Source organism: Toxotes jaculatrix, chromosome 11 (genome assembly GCF_017976425.1).
Source record: "Toxotes jaculatrix isolate fToxJac2 chromosome 11, fToxJac2.pri, whole genome shotgun sequence".
Lineage (NCBI taxonomy): Eukaryota > Metazoa > Chordata > Actinopteri > Toxotidae > Toxotes > Toxotes jaculatrix.
The window spans coordinates 16,377,679-16,396,262 of record NC_054404.1 but is presented as its reverse complement, the minus strand read 5'-3'; the positions used below and the strand labels follow the sequence as shown (position 1 = coordinate 16,396,262).

Below are 18,584 nucleotides of genomic sequence, written 5' to 3'. Positions count from 1 at the left end.
GTTTTTTTTTCACCTAACTGTCCAGATGCTTATCTGAGTGTATCAGCGTGAAACAGCAATGTATCAGTGCCAAATTTAGTCTTTTTCATGTTCCTTTTGTATAGCTGCTGTGTTACAGTGATAAAGAATTCCCTTAGTTCTAGCTGCTACTGTGTAAAATTTGTCTGTAGTGAGTGGTGTAAGGCCACCAATATGCTTGCTTCAAAGACTAGTTTTGCTGATTTTATTAATTTCCTTATCTCCCCTGAGGCACGCTTAGATAATTTACAGGCTTTAAATGCATGATAAGAAGTGAGATTTTACACAGTTTGAGAGCGTTTGGAGATGTGATCACTGGCTGCCCATTAATAATTAATTTAACACTGTATGATCCCAAATCTTTTTGCTATTGTGTCAACAACCTCAATCAAACACACACTGGTCACAGACAAGCAGACCCAGGTATTTGAGAATGTGTAATGGAAGGCAATGATAAAGCAAAAAGTAGAAAAAAGACATCAGTGCAGATGTACTTTTTTTCTGCAGTGTCATGCCAATATATGAAAGTGTGTTTTACCACTTTGGTTGCGGTCATGGTTAGGTGAACTGCAAAAAGCCAACAAGCCAACATCTTATTTCTGTTGACTGAGCCTGTGAAAGCACCTGCCTTATGTCCCACAGCTCTATCATTGTTCAACTGAAAAGTCATGATAAGTGCAGACAGAAGCCATAGAGAAGGACTGAAGCCATAAAGCATGAAGGCTACCTTAAACAGAAACCGTGTCCTCTGAAGAGATTCACTACAGAAAAGTGCACCTGCACAGCTTCCTGGTGTAACTGAACTGTCAGCTCTTCCTTAGTGAAACAGAACAGGATGCTACCTCCTGGTTCCCATAAGGTATAATTTGCTCACAACTACAGATTTCTAAATCCTTTGCCCCCTTTCTTTCTACATCCTGAGTTGTGTGATCTAAAGTAATTGTGAAGGCAGACCACCAGCGCTGAGGTCGTGGGCTCATATAGTAAATCTCTTAGACATCAAGTGTTTCTTACAACATTGTTCTTCTTTGGTGTGAAATATTGCAGATTGCAGGTTCAAATTTAAGGAAACAATACTCTTCATGGGAACCTCTTGTCAGTTTCAGTGTTCAGGACTTAGCAATCAAGTGACAAATCAGTAGCTTCCTCATGTCTGTGAATTAGGATCTCTCCATATGGGAACATTATAAATGAGAATTAACATAATATTGTATGGAATCGCATGTTTCTTTTTTCAGATTCTCAATGTCTTTTCTTCCTTCCGTAGTGGACATCTGTTATAAATGTGAGACTAAAAAGCTCATAGGACCAAAATGTTTTGCAAGTTGCATACTTTGGTAACAGACCTTTCCTAGGTCAGTGTGCCCTGCCCTGATCATTTGCTTTCATGCAAACATTACAAAAATGCAATCTCAAATTTTGAGTTATCCGCATGCATAAACCATCAGGACAAGTATTTTTATCTCATCACAAAACAGAATCTCTTTGAATGTAATTACTTATATTTCATAGCTGTTTTGTCCTATGTTGTATAAGTGAATGGCTAATTATCATCTTGATTATCACGTTATACAAATACTACAAGGGAGAGCTGAATGAGAAAATTTGGCCAATGTCAGACTTTAGGTAGCTGAGAGAATACAGCGTCAGTGTGAGAAAAGGAAGTGAAAATGCTACACTTCAGTTACATCAGCAATGCAAAGTGAAGGCAAAATCACTGATTGTGGTTCATGTTTCTTGAGGTGAAAAACACCAGCTGTATGTTTTGTGAAAGAATAGGTTTGTAACTAGAAAACAATCCAAGGTGCCACGGAACATAATTGGCTGTCAGTCACATGTACGTCAGTGCATAAGAAACCCCACTTGGTTGTGCGTATGGTAAATGAGGCTTCTTATTGTTCATATTCACAGAAAAGTCACTTTAAAAAACTTTTTCGCTGTTACATGTTAGAGCTGATGGAAAAGAGCATGTATTATGTTTTCTTCCAAGCTGTTATGCTTTCTGTCTTTTTCTTTATCATGTATCATGAATTGAATGTAAGGTTCTTTACCATATAGTTTGTTGAAGGCTCACAAGGACATCTGGGACTATACTTGAGCTACTAGTGCCTCCATTTAACAAACTGTTTTATTAAGCAGTTTGAAGAGAGGTTGTGTCAAGGGTAACTATAAAAACAGTTTTCAAGTGAGTGACCTGGGGTGTGGACAGAGAAATGTTCCACTATTAGAGCAGAGGAGCTCCTCATTCCAGTGTCAGAACTCCAACACGTCATATTTGATGAATCGCTTACACAGGTCCACATTGTATTAATGTGTTACATTAAAACAATATCATTATAATTGCCCTGTGATAGTGTTTTGGGCATTAAAATAATGGAAGGTGTGGTAAATAAGCCTGAGCCTTGAACGTCATTAATGATAACAATGTTATCCTGCAACTTGTAGGTGACCTTTCAGGTGTGGCTGATGATGATAATTTCTGTAGCTTTGCTTGAATAGCTTATATTTGAATGTGAAATGATCCTGAGGCTCTGGTCTGTCCAGTAGTGGAAAAAACCAAAAACATACTAAACGTAAAGTGGCAACAACATATTTGAAAACAGAGAATAAAAGTAGAAGTCCTGCTTTCAGCAAATTACTTGGGTAAAAATAGATATCAGTATGGTATCATTATGGTACCACTGTACAGCGTATTAATGCATCAGACATAAGATGCTAACTGGATACACATCTGATGGGAGTGAAAAAAAAAGTTAGAAAAAGTATATTTTCTCTGAAAATTCCTGAAAACACCAAAGAAAGGTCGGTAGCATCTGTTAAAAAGATTTACCTCCGCGCTTTACTTCAGTAAGCGTACTTAGTTACTTCCCATTTCAAACAAACCACTTTTGTTTGACTGAAGGCTGCACGATTCAATGAGCCTTTTCATGTATGCAGAAGACTACAACTCCCGGCGCGCTCATTTCCGGCTTGAGCGCGTTTCAGCCAATCAGAATCCTTCTGGATTCATGGTCGCTATCTGGGGCACGGGGCCAGCACGTCTAGCCAGCTCGAAGTGCCACGACTTCACAGCAGACCACGGATTCTCCAGCGGAGTGAGGGGGAGAGCTTTGGAAAAAAAGCAACTTAGCGATATAGCTGGATAAATAGGTAGCTTTGCGCAAAAGTCACTTCATTTGCAACTCAAAGCCTTTTGCCCTCTCTCCATTTCCCTTTGAAGCAAACAGACGCAGCTGCATCACCAGCGAGGTAACTGTGGGAATCTTGGAATTTTTTATTCATTGAGCCAGCGTTAGCTAGCTTTGAAAGCTAACGCCTGCTAACCACTTGTACAGAAAGACAGCCGATTAAAGTTATCTAAAATTATGTTATGTTTTTTTCCTCACTGGCTATTTAATTTCCTGTTTTATTATCGCTTTTGGAGCGCAGTTTTGTTACGTAAGCCGACTCTTTAGATCATAATGTGCAGGACGTTAGCCAAGTTCATTGATTCATACTGTTAGCTTCAGTACTAGCTTGCAAATAATGATTAAAAGCATAACACATAAAAATTATTACATAATTACACGCTCTCTGTTTGTTTTAATGCATGTTTTAATGGATGATGATGTAAGGTGTCGTTAATGTCTCATAGATCTCCAAGGCCTGTTGCAGTTGTGGTCTCAGTATAATAAATTTAGTAACAGCTTGAAATTAAATAAACTACCTTCGATGTTCTTGAAAGTCGGTATTTTTGTAATAAAGTATGAAATAAAAAGTGGGTGATTTTGTACGAATATTTCTTATCGTATGTAAAATTTCATTTTACAGGATGTCTAACACCAAGCCAAGTACCCGTTATAAAGAAAAGAAAAGACATGCTACATATTTTACCTCCCTGGTTTTGAAATGTTGATTCTACTTGTCCTAATGCACCCCCCTGTGTTCCATTGACCATGAATGAAAGCCAGATAGTTTTGACTTAAGGGATATATAGTTTGTAACAGTTACAAGTTTTTTATCTTAAAGACTTATCTCTTATGGATCTTGAGATACACTTTCATCTTCAGAGGGTCACTCTGAGTCAGTTTTCTTGGGGATGATACAACTGATAGTGATGGGGAAAAAAGATCTAAGAAGGTATTTTAGTGTCCCTAAACTGCCGTCTCCTCTCAGCCGACTTTCCTCCCCTGCAGGCTAAACTTTTTGGTTTGCGATAGGAGCCTTTAAGAGCCTTAAAGGGATAGCCGAAAGACCCTTTAAGATATGTTTTTTTTTTTTTTTTGCAGGGCAGGAAATTAACAATACCCTCCAGCCAGCTGCTGGAAGTTTTTGAAGTTGCTGTTAACTTTGTGTACTTTGTCCACTTTTGTCAGTAACCCTTTTTTGCCTCTGTGGTTTGATTTTATTTCTCTGCCTTAAATTCATGCTTAGGTTGTGTAATAATGTAAGTAGCTGATGTGTTTGAATCCCCTTTTCCACATGCATTAAACTCCATAAAAGCTCTGATAATTTTATCACCTACCTCAAATGTGAGAAAGTGACACGAGTCATTTTTTCTGTAATAGTTGCTCTGGCAGCTTGCCTATACAAACCTTTCCATAGCTCTTTGTCAGAGGTTGAGGATGAATTATAGCAGCAACATTAGCATAAACAGCAGTTATGATTATTTTTTATTTGTTAATGAAACATAATTATTATTCTCAAATATTAGCCATAATAATATGCGTTCAATCTGTTTTCTGAAATTATTTTTGGTGCATTTCTGGTTGTATAATGCAATCAACTAGAATGAGCTAGAATACAGTGGACCTATGTAAAATTACATTTTTACATAGGTCCACTGTATTCTAGTTAATCTTGTGTGATTTTGCAGCAACATCTAAAACTATAATTTCAATGTGTAAGGAAATTAAATCACATCTGTTAAATATACCACTTTTGAGGCGGGGGGCAGTGAAAGATGTTTCAAGTTGTAAACCATATTTTTAAAGAAATGTTTCCAAGAAGATTTTCTTCACTGTGTTTTGGGCAAGGGGGTTCTTAGCCTGGTGTTGGTATTTATTTGTTTACTTTGGCTTAGTTTGTTGTTGTGGCTGTATTACATCAGAAAGCCTAGTACTGGACTTCAGAATTAAGCAGTGTATGAGTTTTAACTTTGAGGGCAATTTTGAGCTGTGTGAACATATTTTATCATTGATAGAGCTTTAGGGGGTTTAAACAGCTGCTGATTGCCACACAGTCACACAGTTTGCTGATGAGATGTGCTGTTCTTTATGTATCCAGCCTCAAGGCATAGGTTTATTGGGATAACAGAGACACCTTGAGGCGGTTGAAGGTAAAGACTGTGGTTGTGCAGCAGCTGCTCTTAATATAGCAACTGTCAGTTTCATTTTGCTTAGGCACAGAGAATAGTTGTTGGTGGTATTATAGTTTTGGCTCACCTGTGAATTACTATGTAAAGTTCTTTCTCCGCTCATAGAATTTCCTGGTAATTAGTTGTCTACAGTACGCTGTTTCTTTTAGAAAAATTATCTTTTTAGTTTGTAACTGTGTTGACAAGTCTTCCACTCTCTTTTTAGGTTTACTGAATTGAACAATGGATATCTATGACACCCAGACCCTTGGGATAATGGTGTTTGGTGGATTCATGGTGATCTCGGCCGTCGGGATTGTTCTTGTCTCCACCTTCTCCATGAAGGAGACCTCTTATGAGGAGGCCCTTGCCAAACAACGCAAAGAGTTAGGTAAGATACAGGCTGTTCGCGCGGAGAAAAAGAAGAAGGACAAAGTGTCAGAGAAAAAGACCCGTGGAAAGAAGAAAGAAGAAAAGCCCAATGGAAAGATCCCAGAACAGGAAAAAACCGAAGAAGCTGCTGATGCTGACGCAGTCATCGAGCCTGCCGTTGCCCCAGTTGTAGCTGCTGCTTCTGCTCCTGCTACTGTCCCTGAGCCTGTCCCTGTCCCTGCTTTTGAGGTTAAGCCAACTCCAGCCCCAATGCCAGCAGAGACCCAGGCCAAGACTTCAGCTGAACCAAGCCCTGCTGCCGAACCCTCACCTGCACCCTCACCTAAAGAGAAAAAGAAGAAGAAGGTGGCTAAGGTCGAGCCAGCCTCAGCCCAGCCAGCTCCACTTGTGTCTGCCCCTGCACCAGTCAAGTCCTCCGCAGTCCCTGCATCAACCCAGGCCCCTTTGTCTGCCCCAGCGAAAGCAACTGCCCCATCCTCCACACCTGCCCCAGCCAAGGCTGCCGCCGCATCAGCTAAGTCTGCACCTGCACCAGCTAAGTCTGCTCCTGCATCATCCAAATCTGCCCCTTCTGTTGTTCCTGCATCAGCTAAGTCTGCCCCTGCCCCAGCCAAATCTGCCCTGGCACCCGCGAAGGCTGCACCGGCCCCAGCCAAGTCTTCTGCAGCCCCGGCCAAATCTTCACCAGCTCCATCAAAGACTGCCCCAGTGCTGGAGGCTGTCACTAAAGACGTCCCAGTGATGGCAGTGCCCCCAGTGGGATCGCAGCAGGCTCCCACTGTTGCAGCAAAAGCACAGGAGACCAAGAAGAAGTCCTCCAAGAAAAAGACTGAGCCTGGTAAGTATATGTTTTAGAGATATTTACTTACCATTTTGCAGTTATAGCTGCACATTTTATTTTTAAATGTGAATTATTTATTTTTTATCGTATTTGATCATTTCTGTAGTTTTGTAATGGTTATTGAAGATGACGCAGCTGCCAAAACGTTGAAATCTGCACATAACGTCAGCATGGGAAGAGAATAATACACACAGCTCACCAGTCTTAATATTCCAGTATGTTGTGTGCTTAAACAAGACTCTGAAGGGTATCACACAACCTGCCATTTAAACTGGTGCCACTGTGCCAAATCACAGCATAGCTCTACACTGTCTTTTGGTGCTTGATAACTTTTGCTTTTTTTTTTTTTCAGTAAGTCAGCTGTCACTATTCGTACTCTAATTTATGAGGCTTTTAAAACCAATAATTACCATTAATTAATAAAATAACCAATAAAATGAAAAAAAGATGCCCGTTGTTTGGCCTTGGCTAACTCTCCCTGCAGACGTTTTTGCCTGATAAACCATTCATCATTCACAACCCTTTCTCTTCATATCGAGGATCAAAGCCACTGTAGTCTATCAATAAACTGTTACACAAGAACCATCATTGTTAAAATTAGCCTTGTCCCTTGAATTGATGGAAATAGTTGTCTAGGCAGGAACTACATTAGCCATAACAGTGATAGTGGTTGTCTGAGTTGAACATTTGGAGGTGAAATGGGGGCATGTTTTGCACACGCATACACTCACGAACTAAGGCAGTAATACCCTGTCAGCACTGATGAACTTCTAGCTGTGTATGTGTGGAAAGTCGTGCCAGTGGCGGTGGTGGGTAATGTCTGGCACTCAGCTCTGGAGGGCATAGAGCAAGCCAGCTTGTCCAAACACCGCTGCCCTGTTTTGTTAGCTGACAAAGGCTCTCAGTGCCCTGACAATGGGTAGGAGGGGGGGAATTCTCCATTGCCTGAGGCTTGTCTCTGCCTGGTGCCACAGTGCCCCATCATTTTGCCATCCGAAATTGCCCAGGCCCCCAGACCCAAAGGACAAGTCGCAACCTTGTCCTTTTCCTGAGGCTGTGTGGGAATTCGGACTTCACTGTGACAGCCTAATGAGCTTTAAACCTGTCTGGGTTTTTAGTTTTAAACATAAAATAAACTCTGGATTCCCTATCTGTGTGTTTCATTGAAATGTTTTGTGTTTGTCTCTTTAACAGCAGCGGTGGATTCTGCTGATGCTCCGCTGTACCTGCCCTACAAGGCTCTGGTGTCCACGATCAGTAGCATGGTGTTCAGTGAGGGAGAGGCTCACAAGCTCATCGAGATCCTGTCCGAGAAAGCTGGCATCATTCAGGACACCTGGCACATGGTATGAGAAACTGCTGTCAGTGATGCAGAAAAAAGACACCTGCTGGACTAGACAGAGTTCACACACTCTCGTACTTCACTGAATCCATTCAAGACTTGAGAGGAGATTGACTCTGTTTTTTCTGTCTTTTCTGTGCACGTTTATATTTTCAGGCCACTCAGAAAGGAGACCCGGTAGCCGTGCTGAAGAAACAACTGGAGGAGAGGGAAAAACAGCTGGCAGCAGAACAAGAGGACGCATCTGCAGCAAAGAACCGTCTGAGAGAACTCACTAAGGTTAGACTTTGAAGTGTTGCAGATGGTGCCTAAATCCTGCCACAGTCTGGCCCCATGGGACTCCAGTACTCTTTGCATTAGAAAACAAACTTGGTGGATGGATGAAAATCTTTGCTATTCTCAGATCTTTACTGCTATTTAGGCAAAAGCTGTACTTTGACCTGAAGGTGGCAGCAGAGTAAAAAGCCATGTTGTTGCCTAAATTATGCATGAGCATGTTCTGACATTTGGACTGGCTTTTGTCCCGAAGGTGGCACTTATAGAAATGAGGTGATTATAATACATAGACCACACACATCCACCATGAAGCATAGGATCACTCAGTATCGTGGTATCCCACCTGTTTCATAAGATATGTTACTTATGTAGCCTGTGGGTGGTAGTAAAGGTCACAATCCATCCCTAGGGTAGCATGATTTCTTTCAGCAAATCTCATGGCAGTCTTTCGTGTATATTTTAAGATAATATATTTTAAGGGTAGGCTGGGAGTTATCCAGTCCCTTAGAGCAAGTTCTACAGAAAACCATGTATTATATTTCATGTGATCTTGTCCTGAACTGTGTGTGTATGTCTGAAAAGTGTGAAAAATTGTGTCATCTTGTTTTGAGGAAAAGTCCAGGTATTCTCACAAAAATTTAAATTCTCCCTCCAGGGGGATGATAGATATCTGTGCTTAAAATTCATGACTGCGCTGTCTGTTTATCAGGAGCTGTCTGCTGAGAAGTCCAAGGTGGCCAGTGTGGAGACGAGGCTGAGTTCCCAGCTGAGTAAGAGGGAGCAAGAAATGATTGCTCTGCAGTCTCGCATGCAGGCCAGTTACCAGGACCATGTAGCCCAGACCCAGAGGCTCAATGCAAAGGTTAGTTCTTATACACAAGTATTGCATTTTCTTAACGTGCAATTCAGATTAGCATGCTGAAGTTTTCATTTTGTATTGTATTGTGCTCTTGGGCATATAGTTAGAGGTAAAGAAGCAATTTTTCCTCTTTTGAAATTCATGTTTCTTGAGAAAGATTTAATGCCAAGCAGCTGGCCATGTTCCGTATACTTAATTTAATTAAAAAAATAAATAAATAAATTACTCCTCCAGATCCTGAGCCTGCAGGACCAGCTGGAAAAAGGCCCCAATGCCCAACTTGCCCGTCTTCAGCAGGAGAACTCCATTCTCCGCGATGCCCTCAACCAAGCCACCAGTCAGGCTGAGAGCAAGTGAGTCTTTGCCTGTCACAGTAACTGTCCAGCAGTGATGCATAATGGCACGCATTCAGTTCTTGATGTTGAAATTGATATTACACTCTGAAAATTGAGAACAGTTTGTACCAGTTCTCAGGTATGTTTGAAGCTTGGCCTATATGTTTGTGAGGCATGTGTCCTTACTCTCTCTCACTGTGTGTGTGTGTGTGTGTCTCTCTCTCTCTCTCTCTCTCTCTCTCTCTCTCTCTCTCTCTCTCTCTCTCTCTCTCTCTCTCTCTCTTTCATTATGTCCTCAGACAAAATGCGGAGCTGGCCAAGCTGCGTCAGGAATGCACAAAGTTAACCAAGGAACTTGGAGAGAAGACAGAAAGTCTCCTTGCTGATGAGCACATCAGGAAAGGGCTGGAGGCCAAGCTCTCTGCTGCTGAGAAGCAGCTCTCCTTGCTGCAGGTTGGCCTGGCCTGTGGGAACACCACATCGTCTCTATTAAAAAATGACACTGGACATTATCCATTTTCCACATGGAAACAAATTTATTCTGGCTTTTTCTCGTAACACATTTTGTAGTCTCAACAAAATGCATGCCTAGACCTTTCCCACCTATCCCCCTACCCTCTAATGTTATGGGACGTTTAATTGCCTTGTAATCACAGAGCCCACGGCTGTGCTGGAATGCAGCCATACAATAATGGGGCTGGAGGGGAAAAAGCTTCACAGCACCAGCTGGAATGTCTGCGTGTCTGAGCGTCTCTCCTGTCCAGCCTTCTGTAACTGGCTGTAAAAGAACAGGAACAGTCTGAAATTATTTACAACACGTAACTTTCAGATACGCAGAACATGCCTGTTTCACTTTATCTGTTCATTTGCTGTTTTCATATATATACTATCAGCCTACGCAGTCTCTTACTGATGGAATGCTGTTGTTCTGTACTATTACGGGTTATGTGGAGCAAGTGAGTCAGCATTTCCTGATAGTCAAGTGCTCATTTAGTTTAATCATTAACTAACAGGCCCTCTAGCAGTTTAAGGTCTTTAAACATGTTATGCAATAGCCCAGACCATCTGTCAATATACATTAGCCATGCTCAAATTATAAAAGATGGGGTTTTTTTTGTTTTTTTAAATCCTAATTTGTTTGACTTGAGTTTTTCTGCTTTTTTTTGTATGTGTTACTGGACTGTGATCAGCTCTCATTTATCATCAACAATTAGCTGCTTTGGCAGAATCTGTCATAGAGGCACGGGCAGGATAATCATCTGAAAAATCCCCTCAAGTTCAAAGCACTTCCTACAGAACACTTCCTTTAAAAAAAAGCTAAACAAATGGTTTGAGATGCTGTTAAAGTGTATATTTTTACTTTCCTGTTACACAACCTCAAGCCAGAGGATTTTTCTGGTTGTCCAGTAAGTGGGTTGTCTGTGAATATACTGTTATGGATTTGTCTTAGAATGTGTGAAAAGATATTTTCAGGATTGTTTACAGAAATGGGACGTGGAGCACATGCCCTGATACTGCCTAGTGAATTAATGCCTTGTGTAGGATAATTTAGCGAGTCTCTGCTGCCCTCTGCTGTTTGACATATTTCGATCAATCTTGTTTTCAGGCCAGCAGTTCAGAGAGTGAGCAGGCGCTACAGAGGAGGTTGGAGGAGGTGTGTGAAGAGCTCAGAACAACACAAAGTAGAAACAGCAGCCTGCAGGCCACCTTGGACAAGGCTCAGCAGGACAGCAGCACACTCTCAGGTCAGAGACTGGGGGAACAAGGTCTTAATGGTTACGATATGCAAAAGCCTTGGACTTAATTTGGCATCTTGATAGTAAAAATAGAAATAGAAATTACATCTTAGACATATTTTCTGGGACCATTGAGTGCATCACAGAATTAAATATGGAATAAGTTGCGAGTGCTGTGTTTTGTCCCTGCAGAATTTCAAGTGCGTACAGGGAGATTGGAGGAGGAGATCAGGGAGCGCTGTGCTCAGGTAGATGCCCTCAACACCCAGCTGGAGGAGACACAGGCAGAGAAAAACCAGCTTATACAGCAGGTGGCTTCCATCAACTCGCTGCTGGAGGACAGTCAGACTAAAAAGGAGGAGGATTGCAGTCAGGTAGGAGTCTTTGTCAGTTTGACTTTTCTGAAAAGTCTAAGAAGCTGACCCCACATATTAACTCTAAGGATTTTTGTCATTTCTGATTTGGCAGGTGAATACCGCAGAGCTGGAACAGCTGAAGCTCAGGTAAGTGTTTGATCCTCCTTTCTTCAAGGAGTCAACATCAGATCCAGAGCTGTTCCATGTGTATATATGTATTTTTTTTTAAAAATACGTTATGCTGTGCTCCCTCTACAGCCTTCAGGAGAGAGACAGCCAGTTGAGCACACTTCACGAGGAACTGAAGCAACTGCAGATCAAGCAGGAAGCTGCCGTAAGTGTTGCAGACATGTTTGGTTAAATCTGTTACCAAATAGTATCACTTGTCGATTGCTTAAGGAGATTAATTTTTATTCATACCTAGATGTTGACACTGTCACTGCTAATCACAAATAACCTTGTGTTCTAACAGGAGAACACTGTTGTTGAGCTTCAGCAAAGAAATAAGAGGTATGTTGCTTTTTACTTTCCACTTCTCAGGCTCTGATCTTACACACTTGCCACACCTTTGTCTTTCTCATTATTTATATTTTCCTATCTTTATAAATTGTGTGTCCCTTTAGTGAGGATGCCAGTCTTATCACTTCACTTCAGGATGAACTTAAAAACCTCAAAGAAGAGATGGTGCAACTTAAGAGCACACCAGTGAGTGTACCACCTCGATGTACTGCATGACTCTCCTTCAAGAGCTGCCCTGCAGAACAAAGAATTGTCTCCGTGACTCATTAATATGTCCTCTCTGTTTCAGCAGTCGGATAGCTCTGCAGAGCTCGGACAGCTACAGAACAGGTAAATGAGGGTGGCATTTGAAAGGATGAGTCTCCTGTGCTGTTAGGTCTGTTACTTAAATCTTTGTTTTATCTGTTTTGGTTCTGTGGTTAGCCTGACTGAGAAGGATGCCCTCGTCACGTCACTACAAGAGCAGCTGAGAGAAGTGAGAGAAAAGATGACCACTGATGCTGTAAGAGTCTCTTTGCACACTAGTGGCTCATCACTTGAAGACTGCTTTTTACTTAACCACCTTATTGATCATGTCATCCACTGTTTGAGCAGAACATCACGGCACAGCTGACAGCTCTTCAAACTGAAACCAAAGAAACTCTCCAGACGCTCTTCCCACAGATACCCTTAGAGACAGAGCAGGTAAGAAGAGGGTTGAGTAGCTGAATGATGTTTTATTGTGGTGATTTTGGTGATAATTGAGTAGAATAAATCTCATTTGAATTATTTATATCTGCGTTTCTCCTCACTTAGTCCAACTGGTTACAAGTATTTACACAGAAAGCTCAGGAGGCTCTCAGCCAGCAGAGCCAGGAGTCCCAGTCAAGCACAGCGTTGCCGGTAAGCCATTGTCTTATGCTGTCACTGTGTACTGGTTTGAATGGACCTAGAAAAAGAAGTTCTGAATGTGTTTTGTCTGTTTCAGGAGCTGCTTGAGAAACTGAAGGAGGCTGAGGAGAGCCATGGCTCACTGCAGGCTGAATGTGAACAGTACAGGACGGTCCTGGCTGAAACAGTAAGTGAGATCATGATATTAATGTAAAACTGTAAACCCTGTTCTCAGTAGTTGTAGTTGTTTTGTGTGTGAGTTGTGTGAATATGGGGTAAATATATGCAGCTCATTTCTTCCTGTTTGCCTTCTACTCTAGGAAGGAATGCTGAAACATCTGCAGAAGAGTGTGGAAGAGGAAGAGCTGGTATGGAAGTCCAAGATGGCTAACTCGGAGGAACAGCTGAGGGCTGTAAGTTATAGCATGTCCTTGAAATCACCATGACTTGGATATTTTTTCTACCATGTTTGCGAGCCCCTACATTATTTTTTAAAACCTAACAATAGTCCCTCTTGCATTCTAACAGGCTTTGGAGAAAGTCAGCAAGCTGGAGGCAGAAAACCAAAGTGTAGAACAGGTGGGGATTCATTTTTCCACACACACAAGTTTAAATAGCCCATAGAGGTAAGCTAACAGGTTTGAAATGATGTTTGTTTGTTTTTTTCTCTGCAGCTGAAGGAGCAGATGATGCTTCTGGAAGCCCAGCTGGAGAAGCAGTCAGACAACCAGGGGACCTCAGATGAGATAGAGCAGGTACATGAGCAGGTTAAATCAGGTTACAGATTACAGATCACAGCAGCCTCACTGAAACATTCCTGCTACTTTTTTCTTTGTAGTTTTATGTGCACGTTCACCTGTTCAGGAGGTGAACTCACCTGTTATTTGAATTTTACTTATTTTTACATATTTCCAAAAAGACTATTTTACATAAGCTGGTTAATTTAACTCCTTTCTATATTTGTATTTATTCTTATAATAATATTTTAACATTACAATGAGGGATGTTTTTAATATTTTCTGTGTGTTGTACTTGGTGTTATGTTGGTTATTTGTGTAGTTTGTGGAATAAATTACAATACAGTTAAATACCTGTCAATACCTGTCTGACATCTGTTCTTCTGTGCTCTGTGTTCAGCTGAAGCTGCAGCTGTTAGAGAGTCAGAGCCAGCTGGATTTGGCCCAGAAGGAATCCCAGGCACACAAGGAGGAGCTTTCACAGGTGACTGAATTGATTTACTTTCCCATCATACAGACAATAAATATTTTCTTATTTGTATACCAGTGTAAATGAGGTAAGATGGAGACATTTTATTTGTGAGCTGTCTTATGTCAAGGAATTTGTTAAAATCCCTCCTTAACGTACACAGCCAGCTAGGTAAGATGTCAGTGGAACAAAAGGGATTCGTGGATGGAGGTTATGCAACTAGTGACTAGCGACGGCTTCCTGTTACAGGTCAGAGAGCAGCTGGGCGAGATCATGATGCGGGCTCAGCGCGAACAGAATGGCCCAGCTGAGGCTCAACCCAGTCAGGTCAGGGTGCAGAGGTCACAGGGCACCCTTCACTTCCTGTCAGAGAGTACTGGACAGTGACTAGGACACTTCTCCAAAGATCTCCTTTGTTATCTGTTTGATTGTCCAATAATTATTTCTCCAATCAGCTTGGTTCAATTTAATAGAAAATCCAAAAGAGACATTTGTTATTGACATGTTACTTCATATCTATTAAGACAGGTTCTTTGTGATCTGGCTTATATAAGCAGCACGTAGTCAAACCCATGTCCTAATTCAAGGATGTAGCCACGATTCAGGGATACTGAGTTACAGATGATAAAGAAGTGCTGCACATCCAGTCTGTCCAGTTCTCCTCCGACACAGCGGCTGTTGCTATGCTAACCATTATTTGTAATGCCTGAGCCAATATAACTATCAACACTGCTGTTTCTCACCTTCTCCGGCATGCTCACCTCTCCTCCTTTGTTTTCTAGGATTCTTAACAGCAACAGAACTTTTGCGTTTAACTTGAGTCTTTCATCTGAAATAGTCTGAGAGGAAACTAACTTGGCACACAGGTCGAACAGCTTTTGTACATGTGTGTGTGTGTGTGTGTCTGTGCGTGGTGCTGCTGCTTTGGAACAAGAATTTTTTTTTTGTGTACACATGCGTGTGTTAACCATTTGGCTGTGTGTGTATTTATTGGATGTTTGGGAGTTTGAGCAGGTAGGCAGCATCTTTTGAGTCTTGTCACACCACAAGGTTACTAATGACCTCTGAATGGATAACATCTGTGTGTTGTCAAACCTCCAGGCCCAGAAAACTATTGCAGAACTTCAGGCTCAGCTGGATCTCCTTAAAGTTTCTGCGGAGTCGCCACAAACTGAGACAGAGGATGTTGCTCAGCTCAAGGTGTGGTAATGTGTAACGCAGAGAATTCAGACTTGACTGTGATTGATGCTTTGAGGTTTTTGTCAGCGCTGGATTATTAGAAATGCCAAACCTTGCAGAGTGTGTCAGAGCAACAGGTTGTCCTGCTCCTGATAGGAACCAAACCTCTCAGCTTCATAGTTTACACCTGTGGCTCAGAATTGTGTTTGAAGTTGTACTGTTCACCCTGAAACCTGGATGTTTCCAACGGTCATTGAACAAAGCTTTTATTTTCTCCAGCAGTACATCTTTGAAGTCTGTAAAGCACTTGGTTTATGGAGATTCAAGTTCAATATTAAATAAATAAGATATTATAAAATAAATAATGATATGAATAAAACAAAACAAAAAATATAAGCATCAAATAGAGCAATAATCTAATCTCAGCTCATTATTATCATTAATGTCTTGCTTATTTTTTTACAATAGCAGGTTGATTTGATTTGTCCCTTTTCAAAGGCTGTTTTTGCCTCACACCATCTTTCCCAGTGACAGTTGTATTTCATAATGCCACTCAGCTATTGCTTCGCTCTGAATGAGTGGACAGCTGGTTACATAACCGGTTCTGCCATGTTTGTCTTGATTGACAGATAAGACTCTGGGATGAAAAGTGGCATTGAGAAATAAAATGGTCATGAGGAAAATGGCACTGTGGAAAAAAACTGATGTGCAGTAAACTCTTATTGTGAAAATATGGAGGATGAACCTTTCATAACAACGAGCTGAGTTTTTAAAGGTTACTGATTTATTTCACAATTTTACAGTGACAGGATGTAGTGTGTAGGTTCTTATCATTGCTCATTTTGTGTCTTATTTATTTAAAATTGAACAGAGTGGTGTTCATAGGGTCCGCATTGAGTGCAAGTTTTGCTTTGAAGTAATGTTTGCCGCCGCTGTCACAACAGGAGCGCCTGGAGAAGGAGAAGAAGCTGTCCAAGGATTTGGGCCAGGCAGCCACCAAGCTCCAGCAGCTTCTCAAAGCCACTCAGGAGCAGCTTACCAAAGAGAGAGACACAGTGAGAACACTACAGGAGCACCTGGAAGGCAAGGTGAGACAACTTAGACTGGTGAGACTGCGCATACATATTTCTAAGCTCAAATTATTTTTAGTATGCTTGTCTGTTTTGACACTAATCTTTTTCTTGTTTCCGTTTTCAAGGGAGACTATGTCGAGCTGAAAGAAGGAACGTCTGTCTGACAGGAAGTTTACTGCAGACACGACACAGAACTGCCAAATATGCCTTATGATTACCATAGTTATGCATTCCAAAACAATTTCTTTCTTGTACTGTAGTTGATTGCATTTGTTGCAACTGTAGAAATCATGTTTGATAATATGAACATGTCAAAGTCAGATTAGAAGAGAGAATCCTGCTGCAGTCTTTACTGAAACACACATTCCATCAACGATTCTGGCTATGTCAGAAGTTATTTATCCCCCTGCCTTATATTCCAAACATTTCCCCATAGTTCAGTGTTAAAAGGGAAACCGATTGTACGTCAAACGTACATCAACCTGTGCAATTACTTTGTATGTCTTTTCTATGTGGTTGAATGATGGGAACATTTTATGGTTCAATGATGCAGTACCTTTAGGGCCTGCTTTCCTCTGTAGCTGGCTGCCAATAACAAACATTGAATTTGAATTTGTATGAATGAATAAACTACAGTGTCGCTCTATATTATTCCTCTCCAGTGTCACAGTGTTACATGAAGGTGCAATGAATGCAGACAGGAAGCAAAATAAAAGTTGGCTATTGCGAGTGCTTTACATTCTGAGATGGTTTCAGATCCGGTGTGAATCAAATGGCAAATCTGCAAGTAAAGTGCACCCTCCATCTTCCTCATGCTGCTTTAAAGTTCACACAGCTGGCTCATGGTAACTCACGGTTTTAAATCATCCTGCCAGGGTAAAAAGCTTCACAGAAACCTGTATTAGAACAGCCTTGGTTTCTGAAAGAAAGTCAGGAAGTATTACTGCACAGCAACATCCTCACAGTATATCATCATAGAGTAAAATGGAGGGTTATGAATTCTCATAGCACACCCACTAGTTGCTCCGGTGTCTTTGTTTTCCTGTAAAAGCACGTCTGGTCGTTTCTAAGGTGTGTGTACGTATGTTGCATTGCATTACTCAAAGCTTTGCGCACAGTAATTCTCAGGTTGCATCAAAGGTTACAGACACCAGGAAGTATCGTACAAGGTGGAGCTTGTCTGTGGGCTTTTTCAAAAGCCATGTATGGTTTTGTTTCGGGGATGATCTCTATCCGTGATGAAGCTGGAGCCAGCAGACTTTTAGCTTAGCATAAAAACTGGAAACAGGAAAAGCATCACCAGCATTTCTAAACGTACTAGCACAACTAATTAGCACACTATATCTCATTTATGTATGTATGTATGCATGTATGTATGTATGTATATATGTATAGGTGTTATATATGTCTTGTTTCTTGGCTGGAACCAAAAACTTCCTGGTGCTGGTTTTGTGAGTTTTTATGCTAAGCTAAGCTAACCAGCTGATGGCTGCAGACAGACATTAGGGAACAGAAAACATTTAGAGAAAAGCACTGCTTTAAATGATGATGCTGAATTGCAGGTGTAGAATGAGGCACAAGTATAAAATCTGTGCAACGGCGTGACCATTAAAGGCAGATTACTGCCTGTCTTGCAGTTTTATTTGAGGTATTGATATATGATCGAGACGATAAGCATTTTCTTAAAGTCACCTTGTGATCTTTATGGCTGCAGTGATGGAAAATGAAAATGAATGAATAGCATAGAATCTTTATGCAATTACAAGGAAAAACCTACTTGATATTGCTATTTTAAAAACAGTTTTAAATAGCAACCTTCAAACTGGGGTTAAGCCCAGAGTCATTTGGATAACAAAGTAAATCTGGCCTTTAAATCTAACACTGACAGGCCCAAGGTTTTCTGAATGGAGGCTGAATCCTTGTGCATCCAAGTTCTGAGACCAGCCCCCAGCTATATGTTTATCATAGCCTCCATTCATACATACTTACTCTTAATAACTGGAAACAAGCAGTAAATATGGGTTGTAATGTAAATAACTAACTTGCAAAAACAATCTCATAGCGCTGATAAAGGCCTTTTGTCGATCATGAATTTTTTTTTTTTTTTTTTTTTTTTTTTTTTTTTAAATAGAGAACTGACCATTGACTAGAGAGTCAAAGTTGGTAATGTCTCCTACCTAAACCAAAACCTGTTTGATTGCACTGAGAGAAGAAAAAGGAAAAAAAAGCCACGCACACACACAAAA

At 41.0% G+C, this 18,584-nt stretch overlaps 1 protein-coding gene across 7 annotated transcripts; it reads left to right on the top strand.

Moving 5' to 3' along the window:
• The first annotated feature begins 3,048 nt into the window (after positions 1 to 3,048).
• Positions 3,049 to 16,984, top strand: rrbp1a (ribosome binding protein 1a). 7 transcript variants are annotated; one of them, XM_041050178.1, is made up of 27 exons: positions 3,049 to 3,267; positions 5,580 to 6,584; positions 7,785 to 7,933; positions 8,086 to 8,208; positions 8,915 to 9,067; positions 9,299 to 9,417; positions 9,699 to 9,852; positions 11,006 to 11,144; positions 11,328 to 11,509; positions 11,604 to 11,638; positions 11,750 to 11,825; positions 11,964 to 12,001; positions 12,115 to 12,196; positions 12,300 to 12,340; positions 12,434 to 12,512; positions 12,605 to 12,694; positions 12,806 to 12,892; positions 12,978 to 13,067; positions 13,201 to 13,293; positions 13,409 to 13,459; positions 13,555 to 13,626; positions 13,736 to 13,747; positions 14,018 to 14,101; positions 14,336 to 14,413; positions 15,188 to 15,286; positions 16,210 to 16,353; positions 16,464 to 16,984. In XM_041050178.1, exons 2-27 carry the CDS (start codon positions 5,597 to 5,599, stop codon positions 16,500 to 16,502), a joined length of 3,297 nt encoding a protein of 1,098 aa, XP_040906112.1. In that variant the 5' UTR covers positions 3,049 to 3,267; positions 5,580 to 5,596; the 3' UTR covers positions 16,503 to 16,984. The 7 variants fall into 7 exon arrangements, with proteins under 7 accessions (XP_040906112.1, XP_040906111.1, XP_040906115.1 ...); XM_041050177.1 differs by having other exon boundaries at positions 7,782 to 7,933; positions 12,303 to 12,340; XM_041050175.1 differs by having other exon boundaries at positions 3,050 to 3,267; positions 7,782 to 7,933.
• Positions 16,985 to 18,584: the final 1,600 nt, after the last annotated feature.